At 40.3% G+C, this 14,389-nt stretch overlaps 1 protein-coding gene across 2 annotated transcripts; it reads right to left on the minus strand.

Annotated features, from left to right (window-relative positions):
• Positions 1–1,345: 1,345 nt before the first annotated feature.
• On the minus strand, positions 1,346–11,752 carry TMED2 (transmembrane p24 trafficking protein 2). Of its 2 annotated transcripts, XM_075012876.1 has the most exons (5): positions 11,514–11,752; positions 9,166–9,358; positions 8,703–8,723; positions 6,172–6,279; positions 1,346–2,984 (listed from the first exon to the last, which is right to left on the minus strand). In XM_075012876.1, the coding sequence occupies exons 1-5, from the start codon at positions 11,691–11,693 to the stop codon at positions 2,860–2,862; spliced, it is 627 nt and encodes a 208-aa protein (XP_074868977.1). In that variant the 5' UTR covers positions 11,694–11,752; the 3' UTR covers positions 1,346–2,859. The 2 variants fall into 2 exon arrangements, with proteins under 2 accessions (XP_074868977.1, XP_074868978.1); XM_075012877.1 differs by lacking the exon at positions 8,703–8,723 and having other exon boundaries at positions 1,348–2,984; positions 11,514–11,749.
• Between the last annotated feature and the right edge of the window lie 2,637 nt (positions 11,753–14,389).

Genomic DNA, 14,389 nt, shown 5'->3' on the forward strand with positions numbered 1-14,389 from the left:
TACCCACGAAAGCTTATCCTCCAAAAAGCCCGTTAGGCCAGAAAACTTCTCGTTGTTTTAGAGGATACAGTACTGGGGAGTTTTTCTACCCTTGACTATGCTTAGACTGTGGAGGGTTCTCGCTCTCTCTCGCGCGCACGCACGCACACACGCACGCGCACACACACACACACACACACACCCTTTTCTCCTTCAATGACATGTCTTGGAAAGGTACATATAAGACAATTCACCATGGGTAGATGCAAAGGCTACAGTAGCCTCTGTAAGATTTAAGTTACAAAAATACAAAATTAACTGTGCAAGTGCATTTCACACTTAACTAGCACATTCACTTATCTAATTGTCTTTAATGAGATACCTCTACTTATCAAGGCTGATGACAGTCCCCAAGATAGTCAGTCTTAATTTTCATGCATAATTTATATGAAAGTAAAAAAAAATTCACTGAACAACTTATGATATCTAGGGCATACCATCAAATTTGAGGTGCTACTGAACACAGGGAGAATACATTTTAAAGTTATATGATTTGAATGTAGGCTCTTATAAGCCAGGCATTTTATACAACGCATTAACAGTTTATATTTATTATCAACCAAGAGAATATGTAACTGCCACACACAGGACCAATTGTAGATGTGCTATGAATGCAGCAGCACTAGATGGGTGGTTGCTTGCTAGACATGCAGAGCAAAACCCAGGTACGGTTTATAGGATACAAAAATTTGCTTGTCTGATCTGACCCTTTGAGTGACATCAATCAGAAACAATAGTTGCAAAGAAGAAAAAAGGTGGGTTGCACGTAATTTTAGTGCTGCTTGGAAAGCTCGTGAAGTACTTCAGGCACTTGTGTCAACACTGTTTCACAAGCAGTCCAGGTGCTTTCATCTGTACCAGCTTAAGAAAGAAAAATAGAGACCCCATCTCTTCTGCTGGGTCAGACTTCTCAATTTTTAAAGTTGATTTTATTTAATTTTGTAAGAATACCACCAGGTATTCGTGAAATAACTATTGCCCTGCTGTTTTAAACAAAGTCTCCTTAGAAGACTAAAATTAGCAATTTCCATCAAACATATTCTTTTGGCTGAACATCCCCTTTTAAGTATTTTCTTTACATGCCCTCAAATACCCAACTCTAATTCAACAACTGTTTTTTAATTTATGTTCAGACAACTATTGTTCCCCAAATCAAAAAAAATCAGGCCCCATAGACAAATGACAACATACTATTTAGTGCAAAAAATCCACACTGATAACAAAAGGATTAAAATTCAAATATGTCTGCATGTTATCCAAAGCTGTATACTTAGTGCTGTCCAAAATTCCTCTTATCCCATAAACAGAGTATGATGTTTCAATTAAGGTACATTTTATTTTGCACTTTTTAAAAAAATATTTTAAAAAGCAAAATCTAAAATGAGAAAAAGTAGAGAGTATCTTAGTTAATGGTCAAGAAACAAACCTTTTTTTAAGAATTTATTTATTGAACCTGGGTCATATTTAGATTAACAAGCAATGTACATCTTAGAATTTAATTTTGAAGTGTTTCACACAAAAATATTGGCACACAACAGTTGCACTAAGGTGTAACAGCCACCCTTTTTAAAGAACTGCTGCAAGTGTTTGCCCAAGGTTGAAAAAGTTTACTTAGAACATGAAAACCTGTAACAAATTTTAAATTAATTGTACAAAACTGTTGTGTGTTACTTGTAGACCTTCCCCTTCTTGAAAAGACCCCTACCCACCCCAAAAAATAAAAGATTACAACTAATATACATCAGTCACAACATAATCCTGGATCAGCACCCACACCATAGACAAGTCTTTAAATTTTTCTAACCCAGCAACAGATATCAAGAAAGAAATTGTTTATACAAAAACTGAAATCCACATGTGCCTGAAATAAAGAAAAAAACATGCCAGTACTTAGCATTATCTAATTAGGACCAGAAAATGGTAGAAAATGCCACTTAAATTAAAATAAGGGCTGCATAGCATTGCAATAAACCCCCAAGAACCACTAACCCTTTGGCGTTAGAAATCCAGATTTCCTGAACACTGGTGCATTCTGCAATAGTGTCAACAGCATGAGCTTTGGACCTGCAAGCATCAAGGGGTTAGTACCTACTGTTTGCTGAGACACTGCACACATAACTGACTTCAATAGTTATAAACCTGTGAAACTAAAACCACATAATTGCCTGGTAATAAAAGGAAAGCATGTACTTTAATATCAATTTTTAATTAAAAAGAATTTAGAGAATAAATCAAGTTCAGATTACTGTAGTTTTTTGTGATCAAGTATGCATACTGTACTGCAAATGTCAGCTGTCTTCTATTCAACATTAATCATATCAAAATGAAGGTTTGCTTCAATGGCTTCTTCTGGGCAGTACATGAAAGTGAAGGACAGATTACTTTCATTCCATAAAGTCTACTGCAGGATTAAAGATGTGAAGAATGCAAATAGTCACTTTAGGACCTCTCACTGTTTCCTTACACAGCATTGCTATTTATTATGAAAACAGAAAAAAAAGTTAGAAAAAGGCAGTAACATTGCTTATTACTATGTTTGATTTATAGCATTTGCAATCTGTTTAGACCTCTCTTAGCATAAAGACTAGGCAGATTTCAAGTGAAAAAAAATTGCCAATTAAGTGACAAGATTTTTTTTTTTTTTTTAAACACAGCCTTTGCTACAGAAGATATATAAAAACATTTCATTTTAACTAGGAACTTAAGCAAATAAGTTTTAGAGTTCAGAAATCAAGGGTTAGAAACTAAATGACTTTTTTTGTGATCAAGATGTTTGGTGAACAGTAGAGTGAGTGTTTGGGATCATCAGGAAAAGTTTTCTTAAACAACTCTTCGGACTTCAAAAAATCTCTTCAGGTAGTAGATTTGTCCCAGTGTCATGGCAACTAATACAAGAGCTTCAAAGAATGACCAGAGGACCACTCTGCTATTTGTGTTGTCATTAACTGTTGGGAGCAGAAAAAAAAAGTAGATTATTACTAAAATATTTAAATAAGCGTGGTGTAAGATATTTTGTTTAATAAGGTCTATATGGTCATGACAGTAAGTACTATGCAAATCTGTACATTCATCCATACAACCATTAGAATGCTAGCATATTCAGCATTCTCAGCCAAGTGAGTGGTCTACGGTGATTATTACTCTCTAAAAGATTAATAAAGCTGACATAAAGAACACATAATTTTAAAATTACATCTTAAAAAAAAGTGTGTGAGAGAGAGAGAGAGCTTAAAGGTCCAAGGAGAATTTGCCAGTTACAAGGGCCACTGTTCCTATTGGAATTCTGCTTTTCAGACACCAGAAGCTGTTTTGATCTGTAAGATCATTCAATCCTCTACCCCATCTTCATAAGAACACCTACTAACCCAGACTAATTTACACAAGTTTGATGGTCACACCTGGTACACGACTCCAGATTTATGTATCTGCTTTCTTTGCCATAAGAACAACCAGGCTACACCTTCACAGCAGCTTTATTTCAAAATAAGCTATTCCAGGATAGCAATTTCAAAATAGGGCTGCTACACACACTTAGTCTGCACACAGAGTGCATGTTAAGATAGGGGATTGTGCTTTTTCTGAGATATGCACTATTCCTCCTGCAGTGAGGTTTAGAGTTTGAAATAATGCACCCACTATTTTGAAAGTATTTCAAAATAACGTGTGCATAGCGTAGACAGCAAATCTATTTCTAAGTAACAGCTGCTATCTCAAAATAACTTGGTTGCGTGGCCATAGGCCCAGAGTCAAAACACGTATTCCAAATCAATCAGCCTATCAATCCACCATTCTACAGAGTCAGTACAGTTTCCATTATTCTGGACAAACTGGAGAAATAGTCTCATGTGTAAAAAGGAGGCAGTTTAACAAGGACACATGGAAAGTATTCCACGTAGGAAGAAACAATCAGCTTCACACACAAATGAATGGGAAGCGACTGTCTAGGAAGGAGTACTGCAGAAAGGGACTTAGGGGTCATAGTGGACAACACGCTAAATATGAGTCAGCAGTCTGATGCTGTTGCCAAAAAAGCAAACATGATTCTGGGATGCATTAACAGGAGTGTTGTGAGCAAGATGAGAGGTCATTCTTCTGCCCTACTCAGCACTCATTAGGCCTCAACTGGAGTAGTGTCCAGTTCTGCGCACCATGCTTCAAGAAAGATGTGGAGAAATTGGAAAAGATCCAGAGAAGAGCAACAAGAATGATTAAAGGTCTACAGAGAACATGAGCTATGAGGGAAGACTGAAAAAACTGGGCTTCTTTAGTTTAGAAAAGAGAAGATTTAGAAGGGACAAAATAGCAGTTTTCAAGTACCTCAAAGAGCGTTACAAGGAGGAGGGAGAAAATTTGCTCTCCTTGGCCTCTGAGGATAGGACAAGGAGCAATGGGCTTAAACTGCAGCAAGGAAGGTTTAGATTCGACATTAGGATAAACTTCCTGTCAGGGTGGTTAAACACTGGAGTAAGTTACCTCAGAAGGTTTTGGAATCTCCATTGCTGGAGATAGTTAAGAGCAGGTTAGACAGACACCTATTGGTGATGATCTAGATGGTGTTTGGTCCTGCCAAGAGGGCAGGGAACTGGACTCGATGACCTCTTGAGGTCCTTCCAGTTCTAGTGTTGTATGATAAACCAAAAATATAGCCCACTGCCACAAAAACTTAATTTACACATACTGCAAATCAGTTTTACTATATACATATAAAGAGTTCATTGGCACATTAAGAATGAAGTATCTTTCTCAGGTAAAATTCTAGAATAGTCCCAACTGCTAGTAACAGCAAGCGGTGAGAATCTTGTGACAGCCAGTTTGCCACTGAGTTTAAAACACTCTTTCCTAGAGTCTAATGCTTTACCATATCTTCTAGAGCCTTTAAAAAAGCCTGCAAAATGGGCATTGTTAAGACTATAGTAAATGGATATGGATATCATAGTTCACAAAAGCGTTAGATCAGTTCTTTCACAGTAATCACTATTGTCTGAAACATCAAGACACATTCTTCCTGAATGTGAAGTTATGAACATGCACCACAATTGCCAGAACTTATGTAATGCAATGCAGCAATAGAAGAATTTAATAACTGGATTTTGTTTGATAAATGTCTCCTCAGGAATCTGACTAATTTTCCCTGAGCCATTGAGTTTGCTTCTTTTTATAAAAAGCCTTTCAAAACAATTTTGAATTTAAGACAATGAGAAGTTGATGTTAATGTACATTTATAAGGTCAGCTCGTAGGTGGTTCCGATACAGAAAGTTCTAACGTACAGTTAAGTGTTTTACAGGAAAAAAGAGTAAGTCCAATACGAATAAAGGAGAACTCTATCTGCCAATTCTATTTTAAGTAGTGAGGATTGTGTCTTAGATCTTATTCACCCTTCTCACATGAGGTAGCAATAAGTTCCACTTAGGCCAAAGACACACTACCATGAAAGATGGACCTGCTCAGGGTCAGTCTTCTGTGGTTTTGTTTCTTGCATGCCTGAAACAGCACTTTCCGGGGTCAAAATCGACCCGTGAACTCCTCACAAGTGGCAAGGATTACAAAAGGTCAGTGAGGGAAATGTTCCCATCAACCTTCTTCCATGCAGACAGCCATTGTAGTCAACTGCTGTAAGTCAATTTTAGCTATGCCAATTGCGTAGCTAATATCATGTATCAGCAGTCAACTTTTATGTCATGTAGACATGGCATACGGTCCAAAAGTCTACCTCTGCATAAAGACAACAAGGTGAATTAGGCTCAATTAAAGCAACATAAACCAGACTAAATTTCACAAGTGACACAATGCATCCATCTACCACCAAGAAACAATCACTGATCTTGAGACATTCATGAACGCTCCATTTGTTAACTGCAGATAATTTTTGCGTTATCTTTCAAATTTTACATTGGCAAAGCAGACACACATTTTGCACAACAGAAATTTTTAGTTACATTAGAAAAAGACAAGTTTAAAGAAAGAAAAACTGATATGACATTGAGATCCTATCATGCTGACAGGACTCAAAGAGTTCAAATTCTCAAGTAACCAAATGTCGTTTCTAGATAGCTTCCCAAAAGCTCAATGTAGTCAAGCATTTAAAAAAAAAAAAAAAGAAAAAGGGATGCATATCAAACACCACCACATACTTGCTCTGTGTATTCTCTCACGAACTTCCATGTACTCCTGTTCATGCTTTACAGCTGTCATGGCCACTGCTAACTCATTAATCATCTCTTCTAGCTTGTTCTGATGAGCTGCAGGATAATTTTAAAAAGATGTCAGAAAGTCTGTATTAATGAAATACCAAAACAGCTTCTCCTGAAAGTGGATGAATAGTCATATTTAATTCCACACTACAGTTAATTTTGTAGAACATATAGTTTATACAGCTGAAAACTTTTCAACCTTGTAGGAAAAGATTATTCGATAAGTAGATCCAATTATTGACAATGACAGGTATGATATTTCTAAAAGCCTCAGAGCCAGGTTCACGGGTTTCTTCCTTAAAAATTTTTATTTTACTTTTAGGTAGGCCTCCTTTTCCACGATATCTAACTTGGAGACCCAAGCAGGGGTGACCAATTTTATAGTCAACACAGACCAGTTACTTTCAAATATATGCACATTTTTCCTGAGAAGCAGAGTGTAAAGTTTACCTGAACATACCAAACCAGTACAATAATGAGCCACTGTCTGTCATGCTAGGGTTATCTTCACTATATATCCTTCAAAATTTCTCTTAATGCATAATTTTAATGCTAACTGCCAACAGCATAGCAACTGAGCCTACATCGACATTACAGCCTGGATTCATGTGCCAAGATCAAGCCACTGGCAGTTGATTTAGCAAGTATACTTAAGACCGCCAAACTGACCAGATTGCTTTGCTGTCAACCTTCTTAGTGTACCCTAGATGAGAAAACTAAGGGAAGTTGACAGAGAGTTTCTCCCATTGCCCTCAATTCCCCCCTCCCACAGCGGAGAGCCTGGGGTAAAGCGCTTAAGGTACATCAAATCCAGCTATGTTATTCATGTAGCTGGAGTTGCGTTGCTTAATTCTACTTTTTGTTATAGTGCAGAATAGCCTGAGAACTGAGCATACACTGTTGATGTTGGGTAAATAAAATGAGTTTCTGAAAAGGTGTGTTTAGCTACTCCTTTAACCACCTTCATGTAGTTAACACATGGGATGAAATCAGTTCTAAAGGAAGACGCCTCCTTTTCTAGCATGAAATGAAAGTGGCCTGATAATGAAAGAGAAAAACACCACCAAAAGATTATAGGAGAACAACGTCTTGGGATGGCTCACCAAATCCTGGGAACCAAGATCCTGTATTTAGCAGTTTTGATGTCAAATGGTATTAGGATATTGTTTACTACCTTCAATTTTCAGAGCAACGTATAACTCTACCACATTCAGATTAATAAAGCGTGCTTATTGAAATTCTCTAGCACCAAGAACTTCAAGTCAATCCCTCAGAGGTTGACCTCTGCTACTAACAGTTTAAATAGGTTGTAGGAATTACCTACAAGTTTAGGGTAATTCACAGGAGCCACCATACATTAATTTTGCTTGTAAATGGCAGATATTTTAGCTGCAGCCTTTAATGCTACACGAAGGACCTTTCTTCTGTTAGCAATAAGAAAAAGAACAAGGCTGTTCAAAAGCCACACATCTTTCAGGCAGGAACTCATGACACGAGTTACTAATTCAATCACTTAAAAAAAAAAAAAAAAAAGAAAAGAAAAAAACTTTATGGTTGCCTGAGCAATACTAACCTTACCTTACAGATATCAAGATACGCCACCCATTTTCATGGCCAGCTGGTTACTGCAATATGGGTAGCTTATTAGTGAGAACAAAGATTACTACTATATGGAATGTATAAACATGCTGAAAATATACTTGCTTATAGGCAAACGCCTGCCTTAAGCTGAAGAAACTAGATTTGTATCAGTATTCTGCATTACAGACTTGAGAGAATCCTTTAACTATCTCTTGTGAATAAGAGCTCAGTTAGGTAATTGTTAAATATTTAAAGAAAATGTCAAGCACTCACTTCACACATGGGTTACTTATCTGCTATAACAGAAGTCAAAAGGCATTACCATATTCTGCTCATTGTACTGCTGGACTGCTTTCTAAATTTTATGATTCAGCCTGTTGCCCAAAAATTAATTTAGCTCTAAGGTAAATGACATATTATAATTTTCCCACTTACAGGTTATGCATTAGCTGTAAAATATTACAAGAAACAGATTCATTCCCCTTCCAAATGCCCTCAATTCTCCACACTCTCTTTAATAACAAAAAGCAAAACCTTCTATGAAATATATGAAGTTACTCGATATTCAGTACTTTAAATTGAATTCTACTTAACAGAAACTCCTGATTATGTCTCCTGTGGCCATAAATAACCACTGGAAGACAAATGTTCATTAACAGTTTAAGGTCCTGAGCCTGAGAGATGCTAAGTCCCCACACATCTCAATGGAAACAGCAGGTACTCAGCATCAAATGGGATCAGACCTTCATTCTGTGTAGTTTATTAAAAAAAGACATTCTCATGCTAACAAACAGATGTTAGAGAAGAGAAAAACCACAAGTTAGATGTTAGTGAATAAACATATGCAAAAGACAAGATGCTAACAAGCTTTCAAAAAGCAGTACACATACCATCCCAGGTATCTCCACCACCTAGGGAAAAGTGTGAGAGATGAACACAAGTACAGGACAAAAGGCTGCAGATAAACCAGTATGTACATGGCTCAGAGAAAAGTACATATTAGCACACTTATCAAAGAATTCAATTAATGCATGTAGTCATTTATATACTGCAGAGCACCTGAACTGGAAGTCAGAGCGTGAAACTGAAGAAAAGACTAAAGAATGACAGCATTAGTGTCTGCAAGCAGCTGAGCGATTACCTGGTCATTATACAATACAGTAGTATCCAAAAATATTTTGACCCCAGTTGTAGCTGCTCAAGAAAATGGCAAACTAAAGGGACTGAATGAGATTTAAAAAATCTGACATTTCTACTACAGTAGTTTGGAAGGCTGTGTGCAGAGAAAAATCTTCTAAAAATCAATCTTTCGAGGTCACTAATCAGACCGGTTTTTCGTTCAGAAGTTCTCACCTTCTGTCTCCATATCTTGGCCTTTTGGAGCTTCTCCAATATCAATAGTGAACATCACTATCTTAGGAGTCATTGTGGACATTCGGTTGCTAAAGCAAAACTTATAAGTTCCATCCATGTGAGCAGCAAAGGTGTATTTTCCACTGGACTCACGGTCTCCTTTATAAATTCCTTTATTATCAGGCCCTGTAATCTGGGGGCAAAAAAAGAATATTTCACTAACGTGTGTCTCTTGAAGTCATACATTTAGAATAATATCATGAGTTTAACTGAAATTTGCTCTCTTGCACTTCTACAATTGATACACAACAACAATAGACTATGTGATCTTATACCCCTCACAACCAAAAGCAACATAGCATTTTTCTATCTTAATGTGAACCTTTCAGAAAATACCTCTTGAAGGTGCAGTGAAGGTTTTCTACTCTCTAAGGCTTGTATTAGCTTTCAGAAATCCATTACCATCCAAAAATAAACATGAGACCAATGACTGCAGGGGAAACACAGAACCCTAACCTTCATTTTTGACAGGAAAGTAAATGAGAAACCAACTTACTTCCTTTTGACATGTCACTGTTGTTTATAACTATATGATTCTGTGCTGCGGCAGGTACCATTTTTAGGATGTGAGAACCAGTGTACTAATGAGCTATGGTCATTAAGGTCCTTAAGGCTCCTTTTTGTCCAAAGCAGAATGTTGAATCCTGCATCTTGGCCTTGTTTCATTATATTCTCCTGTGCCAGGTATGATGAGTTTAAACTGCATTTAATAGTTTTCTACCTATTCTACTGTCACTCCATAACTGCAGAAGGCACCAAAAATGTTATTGATACATCTGATCATTCCATTCACAAAAATCATTCACCATTTTTCTGCCTTACTATATCCAACTTTTTCTTGTGAACATGCTCAAGATAAGCCTGTCATATTGTACTTTAAAACTGACTATATTTGTTACTGGTGAAGAGAGTCTACTTGTAGACCAGTTTGGGATTCTTTGAGATGTGTATATTATCCTTCTAAAGACCCTGATTTCTTTTTTTTATTTTGGGGGCAGGGGGTGTTTAAAAAAAAATTAAAGGTGCCCAATTCACAACATATCAGTCAAATCCAACGTTAAGTCAACAATTCATGCATCAAAATTAGGGAACTGCTCCCCCAACCAACAAACTGATCAGCAGTATTCTGTAAGAAGCATTCCCCATCACAGCCACTGCTAATAGAAAGCTTGTTTTTAAAACGTTTAAAAGAGGATGTGGGATGGAGAAAGGAAGGAAGATTTTAAGATGTGGTATTGTAAAGGCAGTTACTAGACATAGCAATGCTTTTACAAGTTGCTTTCTGCTGTTACACTGACAATAAAGACCAGTTGCCCTTTGGCAATTTGATCTGCAGAAGTAGTTTAGCCTTTTTAGGGGAACTTGGACATCTCACATAACCAGAAGCAGAGATCATAATATAGCTTACATGCTATAGTACTCCTAACAAGTAGGAATTTAGCAGCTAACCCTGGAAAATAAAACAGTGAAAGTGAACATAAAGAGAGCTATATGAACATTCCAGCTAACACATTTTGGATTTATCTCCACCAGGGCAGCCACGTACCCTAGCTTCATACCTATGTATCTCTATTACTAGCCATTAGGTTATCATCAACTCAGAGTGCAACGTCTGTTTCCTTCCCCTTGCTCCCAGTAGCCTTACACCTATATCTTCTCCCCACAGTTGCACTCAGAATCTCCACGCACAACAAGGCACATGCATACAATGCCCTGGCCCTCAAAGAGCATAGCTTCTGCCCTTGACAATATGAAGCCTGGCACAGCTCTGCTGCCCAATGCCAAAGAGCTTCACTTTGCCTACCTAACTAAAGCATTGGGTTACTGACTTCTCCTCAACACGAGCAGGTAGACAACAAGACTGAGCTCATCTCTGGGTATTCCACGCGCCCTTGGATGGGACAATACCAGAAGCAGGACGCTCATCCTCACCTGGACAACTGCATCCCCCACCTCAGCCATGATGCGCTCCTCTCCCGCTTTAGGAGCCAACATTCACCCTAGCAAAAGGCAACAGCCAAACGCGCGGCCTCTCCAGCCACGATTAGAGTCCCTCACTCTCAGCTATAGTATGGCACCGCCTTTCTCATGCTACCCTCCCTTCCTCTCCACCCAAGGTCAGGGCGCTGTTCCCCAGCCCCCCGCAGATCCGCTACCCGCCCCCCTCATTTTTTCCCTCACCGGCCCTGAGTCCCCGGCCCTACCCCACAGGCCCAGACCCCAGGTCCTCATCTCTCTTTCTCCCCACTCGCCCTCCGGCCCCGCCTGCCTGCCCTCTCCCGCCTCACCTCCACGTCGATGTCCAGGAAGCCCCCCTCGGCCACCTCGAAGATGAGCCCCATCTTGGTGCCGGATGGAACCCGCTCTAAGAAACACTCCTCCGCGTGCGCGTCGATGCTCACGAAGTAGCCGGCAGCCGGGGCGGAGAGCGCGGCCAGCAGCGCCAGCACCGCCCTCACCGGCGACATGGCGAAGCCGAGGGGGACCAAGCGGCGCGGCAGAAGGGGGCACTTCCTGCTCACACCACGCCTCTTCCGGGGCACGGGGCCGCCGCTCATAGGCCGAGATAGACCGACTGCCACGTACAGGCTGCGCTACGGTGGCCATCGAGAGACATGACCAAGGGGGAGGTGCCAAAGTGCGGAGGGTGACGAGAGAAATCCACGCTAGGCAGGAGGCGGGACGGTAGCCGGCAGGCCCAATCCGCGCCGCCTGGGGAACGCCGGGACGCCGACGGGGACAATCCTCCCAGCGGGCGCGACTTAGGTCTGTCAGAGCCTAAGGAACGGGTCCGGGTCAGGGATCAGTGGGAGTCGGATGGGGCTGTCTGAGCACCAGTGGGCCCCGGGGAGCGGGGAGGAGGACAGACGTTACTGCAGAGCAGATTACAGCGGGTCCCTGACGCGTCTGCCGGGCGGGCTGGGACCAGCGAATTGCTCTGGCCTCTGGAAAGCGGCCTCAGGGCAGCAGCAGCTGCTGCTGTCTGCCAAGCCAGGCCTGAGGATGGCTCCGCTCTCATTTGGCTCTTCTGCCGCCTCCGTCCCGTGGAAGGGCCCGATCCCCTGCGCAGACAGAAAGTCGGTATCTGCGGCTGCAAACACGGCCCGCGGACACCCGCCGAGATGCAGCTGAGAGCCGCGCACGTGCAGGGTTATCGATAGGAAACCGGTGTCTGCAGCCATACCTGCAAACCTGAGCTGCGGATGCCCGGAGATATAAAGGGGAGCTGCAGGGTTCTTCCACTAGGATCCCCTGGCCTGTGTTAACAAACGCCCCCAGTAGGAGTCAGACCTCGCATTTGTCAAGTCGCCTAAATACTTCCTTTTAGCTGTGAATATTATTTCTTTTATTGAACCACTTTCTGTTGGTGAAAGAAACACACAGAGGTACAGGACGTGAAGAAGAGTTCTTTGAAGCTTCAAAGCTTGTCTCTTTCACAACATCACTTGGGCCAACAAAAGCTATTGTCTCTCTAATATCCCGGCCCCAGCGTGGCTACAGCAGCACAGCTAACAATATCAGTTCTGTCTTGTTTGATTTGTGCTTAAGACAATCACTCACAGCTACAGTCCCATAAACATCGGGCAATGGCAGAAATTGCAGGAGCTGCAATTATTTTAGGACCAACAGAAATAAGACTGAAAAGGAAATTAAGCAACAGGGAGCTAGAAAGAGAATGGAAATGTAAACTTAGATATTGCAAACAACACATAAATTGTGATATATATATATATAGAGAGAGAGAGAGAGCATCACCTGTATGTTTTTACTCAAAGGACTGATGCTTTCCACTTATCAGTAGGGACCTCTTTCTGTACCCTTTTCACTGCCACTAGGAAAATAATCAACAGTGCCAGTTATAAACACAAAACAGTTGTGTTTTTTTTTGTTTTGTTGCACCAAACAAACAGATGAGTTTGTAACGTGAGTATACAATTTGGTCATCTATCTAAGGCTATATGTCTAGATTGCAGGAGGTCTCATGACAGTAGTCTGCCACTCTGGGAATCTTCTGCCAATATCCAGGTCATGTTCCACGGAGAAGAAGGGGTGTGTTGTCAGAGGGAGTTTCCCAACGTCTGACCCCATGAGGAACGGCCAAATATCAGGAAAACCTCACCCAACAGAACTGTTGTCAGGAGATACACAAATGCGTGCACAATTAACATATCTTTTCCCAACAATTCTCTGCAATACAGGCATAACCTCGATGTCCATAAGCTGGACTTGCTGAAGAACAATTGTGATTAACAGTCATTGTAGGTAATACATTTGTATCAACAACACACTTTTTTTTTTTTTTGCCAAAACTCATATGCTGAGTTGCACTTGCATTTAGTTACTACCTAATCAGAATTTTTATCCATGGAGTTATAGTGCAGCTATAGCTCACTTGCAACTAATGACAATTAAGGCTCATGCGACATCTCTTTCATGAGTGACTAAAGTTCTGCATGGACTAATGGTGCTATTATTGCTGGTGTTAAATGCTGTTGGTCTTTGTCCATAAGCCCAGATCCTGCAAAGACAACATTGAAGTCAACGAGATTCTGCACACGCACAGGGGTCCGTGCAGTTCTTTTTACAGGATCAGGGCCATAGTAAATACCAGTAGGTACCGGAAACACATAGATTATCTAAAGAACTGTAGGGCTACAGTCAATAAGGAAGTCGACTGAACTAGGTATCGAAGTCAGAGTTGCAGGTTCAGTCTAACAACAAATGGTGAAAGACAGACTGAAGAATCTCCAGCTCCCTGCAATGTCTTGGTAAGGTACAGGGAGAATCAAAATGTGACAAATTAATTTACATAGGCCTCTTTTAAGTAGTAACTTTTATAATGGATCCATGCAGAACACTTTTAAGTATAACTTGGCTGCGATGTGAAACCATTCAGTTTACCTCTGTTTAGTCGTGACAGATAACTTTGGAACAAATCCAAAGAGCATAAAGTTAACGTTACATGCATTACATATAGCTTGGACCAGTCTGCACAATGATTGGACAAACTATGGCTCTGATCCTGCAAAAAGAACTGCATGGATCTCTATGCGTGTGCAGAATCTCATTGACTTCAATGTTGTCTTTGCAGGATCTGGGCTTATGGAGAAGGATGGGCAGCATTTAACATTTGCAATAATAGCACCATAAATTGTAATGGTCA

Source organism: Carettochelys insculpta, chromosome 18 (assembly GCF_033958435.1).
Source record: "Carettochelys insculpta isolate YL-2023 chromosome 18, ASM3395843v1, whole genome shotgun sequence".
In the NCBI taxonomy this organism is placed as follows: domain Eukaryota; kingdom Metazoa; phylum Chordata; order Testudines; family Carettochelyidae; genus Carettochelys; species Carettochelys insculpta.